The sequence below is a fragment of the Cyprinodon variegatus genome, unplaced genomic scaffold, assembly GCF_000732505.1.
Source record: "Cyprinodon variegatus isolate N-32 unplaced genomic scaffold, C_variegatus-1.0 Scaffold960, whole genome shotgun sequence".
NCBI lineage: Eukaryota > Metazoa > Chordata > Actinopteri > Cyprinodontiformes > Cyprinodontidae > Cyprinodon > Cyprinodon variegatus.
In genome coordinates, this window is record NW_015151413.1 from 226030 (window position 1) to 230686 (window position 4657).

The 4657-nt window shown below is 47.9% G+C and overlaps 1 protein-coding gene across 1 annotated transcript in view; it reads left to right on the top strand.

The window, feature by feature from the left end:
• Positions 1 to 4657, top strand: part of snrnp70 (small nuclear ribonucleoprotein, U1 70kDa subunit) — an 11300-nt gene that overhangs the window by 2171 nt on the left and 4472 nt on the right. Inside the window, exons 4-10 of the mRNA XM_015398771.1 lie at positions 559 to 613; positions 691 to 755; positions 839 to 901; positions 979 to 1060; positions 1363 to 1479; positions 1585 to 1660; positions 1767 to 1858. Coding sequence (XP_015254257.1) covers positions 559 to 613; positions 691 to 755; positions 839 to 901; positions 979 to 1060; positions 1363 to 1479; positions 1585 to 1660; positions 1767 to 1858 — 550 coding nt within the window. The remainder of the gene's footprint in view (positions 1 to 558; positions 614 to 690; positions 756 to 838; positions 902 to 978; positions 1061 to 1362; positions 1480 to 1584; positions 1661 to 1766; positions 1859 to 4657) is intronic.

The window sequence follows — 4657 nt, forward strand, 5'->3', positions numbered from 1 at the left end:
CTCCAGCAGTCTAAGCCTATAGCAGCAGAACTATAGAGATAGATCAGGATAACCTGAGCCACTCTAACTAGAAGCTGCTCTGTTAGGAACATCTGAACCAATCAGATTTATTATTGAATCTGAAAATAATTCCAGTAGTTCTTTATGTGCTGTAAAAAGATGATCTGCATGTAATTCATGTTAAACAAACCAAAAACAAATAAATCTCATATCCTGTTAACTGAGTTGTAGAATCCTCTCCCTATAAATATTTAATTCTCTGTGAAAAAATGCCGATCATTCTTAAATGAAAAAGATCCTCGTCAAAAAGACATTGTTTAGTTTTTTTTATTGACAAAACAACGACAAAAATGTAATGAACTAAATGAGGAAGTAAAACAGCGTGATTGGCTGTAAGGAGAGCGGAGACAGAGGAATAGGTATGCTGGCGTGACGCCGTATGCTGAGCTGATAGAACACCGGTTGTCCCCCGGCTCTGTCTCGGCCCCATGAGGACGGCGGCCGCTCTACCTGAGCATGTGTGGCTGAAACAGTCATGGTTTGTTTTCTGTTTTCCAGAGGAGGGAGAAGATCGAGAGACGTCAGACGGTGCTGGAGACGGAGCTGAAGCTCTGTAGGTTTCTAACACAGACACCAAACTGTTTCTGTCCTTCTGCTTTGTTCTGACCATGCTTCTCTGTTGGATCACAGGGGACCCTCATAATGACTCCAACGCACAAGGAGATGCCTTCAAGACCTTGTTTGTTGCTCGAATTGTAAGTAAGAAGAACAGATTGTGTTTCTGGTCCAAACTGCGAACATGTCACCGTTTAAACCGAAATCTTTGTAATTCTGACAGAACTATGATACGACAGAGTCCAAACTGCGGCGCGAGTTTGAGGTCTACGGCCCCATCAAACGGGTAGGTCAGCTTCTGCTTCCCGCGGCTCTATGTGAGGAGCTGTTAGAACCTGTTCTCAGTCTCCGTCTGTCCTGCAGATCTATATCGTCTACAACAAGAGGACAGGAAAGCCCCGAGGCTACGCTTTCATTGAGTACGAGCATGAGCGGGACATGCACTGTGAGTAGCAGGCCTTCTGGATAGCCTCAGCCTGTCTGTAGTACCTGGGGGGGGTGGGTCAGAGTGTGCGTGACGCCCAGTGTGCTGCCTGCCTGTCTGGTCTGTGTGCCTGATGCCTGTGGACAGGAAGCAGAGTGTGCTCTCTATCTGTCAACCTGAACATGTTTGCTTGTCAAAGGCCAAACTGTCTTTAACTGTGAGGCGTTGTAGTTCAGTGGAAGAGCTGTTCTCCCGGTGGGACGGATTGGTAAGCAGAAGGTGGAGCTGAACTCTGGTCACGGTGCGCCTGTTCATTAAACCAGGTATCGGTTCGGACCTCTGGGCCCAAAGGCTGCCGTCTGCTTCCTCAGCGATCCCTGCAGGGACCCGTCTGGACCGGGCCGGATCCCCGAGCCTCGCTCTGCGGACCGGCTCTCCTTGTTAGCTCTTCCTCCACGGGTTCTGAATGAATGGGCTGAACCGCGGTTCTGCTCATTGATTGGCTGCCCTGGACCATCTGGGCCTGTTTGATGTTCTGGTTCCAGCGACGCCTCTGCAGGGATCTGATGAGGCAGCAGATGCTCAGCTGGACAGCATCTCCACCAGACCAGCGATGGTGCAGTCAGGCCTCCTGGACCAGAGTTGCCGTAGCGATAGGAGGGGGAGTACGGGGGGATGTGGGGCTCAACAGTATATTAACTGTGTGTTGTTCTCATTGCCACTGCAGCCGCCAATCTGTGATGGCTATTGGCCAGAGCTGGCTGGCAGATGATGATGGTTATGATACATCTACACCCTACTACCACAGCTCAGTATATGGTTGGTATAATGGGTTTGTATGATGGGTAAGATTTCTTTCCACCCTCCATCTCCTACATAGGGAAGTGGAGCGGCGTTCAATGGGTAAAGCGTCTCTGTCGGCCCCAAACGCTTTTCCTTTAACACCATGTGGACTCCAGGCTTTGGCCATTGAACGCTCCCCTCACACTAGTCTGCTGAGACGTTTCCCAAAGACTCCGCCCTCTGGGCTAAAGCCACTTCACCATGATTAGCGTACCAAATTATTCTGCCTTTTGTCCCTGTGACGTCATGAGGGCAGATGGTAGGATCCACTTTAAAGGCGGGTTTATCTCCATCAGAGCTGGACGCTGCCGCACTGACGGCGGCCTGGTTCGGGTCAGCGGTTTGCGTTTCCACAGCTGATCTGTTTATTCCCTGGATTGCTGATTTCCTGTTGGTAGTACGGGGTGGAATTTAAGCCACTTTCCGCCATATTGGTACTCCCTAGTTAGACCAGCTGCAATGTAAACAATCTGTGTGCTGCAGCATCGAACAACCAGGATGTTCTCATTTTCAGGGGGAATTAAGACTTTTAAAATAAAGATAAATTCATCACTTTGATACAGACTGGCTGTTTCATAGCAACAGTAGATCAACTTTAACTTAGAATAAAATAAATAGGCCTGTTACGTTATAACATATTATAATATAACATATTATTCAAAAAAAAAAATATATATATATATATATATATATATGGGTTATATGTCTGAGTTGCTTTTTTCCGTTAATATAACCTGCAATATATTTCAGTTCATGACTTTTTTAAATGAGAAATAAACCCAAACGCTATAAAAACCTGTGGAATGTCTTCATTGCAGCAGTTTTAGCAGCTAAATGCTGCACAGGGAGGCATTATCACTGCATGGCTCTGTGGGAGTGGGGAGGACCAACATGGCGGCTGGTGGCTTACCTTTTTTCAGGCTATCATCAATCCAGTGAGATCAGGTTTCCACCAGCAGCGTGTTCAGGCTTTCACTCAGAGCCTGGGGAGGGGGGAGCAGGATGGTTTATGAACTTACAGCAGTTATTTACTAGTTAATTACAGAGAAGAAGGAGGTTTTATTTTAGAGTTTGTGTCTGCAGTCAGCGAGGAGTCGACCGATCAACCCGTTCATCCACAACCCTCAATCTGAGCGTCGCTTTGATAAACAGGATCTGGTCTGTTCTCAGTGATTCGTTGTGAAAATCTCAAACTGCTTGGTCCGTTCTGGAGCCGTGTCCAATCAGAGCAGGGCGAGGGGGTTCTAGTCTAGAAGCACGGAGGGCTTGATGTCTGTGGTATGGTTGGACCCGAGTCCAGGATCCTCTCTGTCCTCCGTCACTCCTTCTGACGTGTCCAGCTGCTGTGAGGCGCGCTGACGTCTGCCGGGTTTCCCACTTTTACTGCGACTGCGCTCAGGGTGGAAACCAGCAGATAAAAGTACGTATAGGAGGGATTTCTAATGTTTTTACTGGGTTCAGCTGTGTGGAACCTCCTAAAGCGGTCCTGATCTGGCTTTAGTCCAAGGTGCAGATGAGGGGAACTCCTTGATAATTCCTTCATTATTTCTGACATTAGGAATCAGGCCTACTTCCTGCAGCCACAGTTCAGCCCTGACTGATCCACTCATCCAGCTTTTCCACCAAAGCGGTTCCACCTGTCAGCCCGGCCTGGTGCTACAGCTCTGCAGAAACACTTCTTCATAGGTTTCCTCTCTTCCTCCTGCTGTGTTTTACTGTCGTGAAGCACGGCGGCGTACGGAGCGCATTGAACCACGTTTACCTGCAGACGCCAACGCCTCCTCAATGGCGCTCAGAGAAAGGAAAGAAAAGTCTGGCAGCTGTTAGGACCAGAGATCATGGATCAGGAGAAAAAATAACCATCTGGAAGATGTTTACCTGTAACCATGACAACCGTGTAGCATTGAGCAAATTACTAGCTGTAGCCCTCATCTCCCACGGTCCTTTACTTATATAAAGTTCTTCAGGGAACCACTGATTGAGACTAAAGCCGATGACCTCAGAGGTCGTCTGAAGGTCAAACCTCCTCCAGCTCTCGATGGAACCGCTCTGTGATGTGAGCTGGAGAACTGGTTGCTTCCTCAGCTCCAGCATCAGATCAGTTCTGGAACCGGTTTGGTGGAAACTGGTCCTGAGAGATTTCAGGCCTAACATCAGGCCTAAGAGACAGACCCCCCTCCCCCCAAACACCAAACCAAGACCTCCACACGATGAGAATTAGCTAAGGGAGTTTCTAACACACACCCACATACATGCATCTCCTCTGCTCTGCTGTAAAGCATGTGAGTCAGAAGCAGAAGTGTAAGCCAGCGGGGGTCTGAGAGCAGCTGCTAAACACAACTAAACAAGCTAGTCCACCTCTATTGCTCCCATTTGTCCCGTTTTCTTCAGTCGTTCAGTTTGTTTGGGAACAGTGGGGGTGTGGTAAGGCCCTACAGGTGAGGGTGGGGGTGTGGGGGGGTAAGGCCCCTGGCAGACGTGTGGTCCTGGTAACTGTGGTGTACCTGACCTTTGATGGGGTTCTGGAGTATTTGGACGGACCGAGTGAATTGGTTTGGTAACGTCCTCTGACTGCCTTTGATTGGAAACTGATAAAAGACTGATCAAACGACTTCAGTGGTTTACAGAATAAATTAGCTTTAGTTTATCAGTCAAACGTGAACCTTAAAATCATAGGGAAATTTAAATGTCTAATCATTCTGGCCTAAACATGTATATAAATGTACTCTTTATCATATTGTCCCAAAGCTAGTTCTACGTCAGCCTGAACACCTA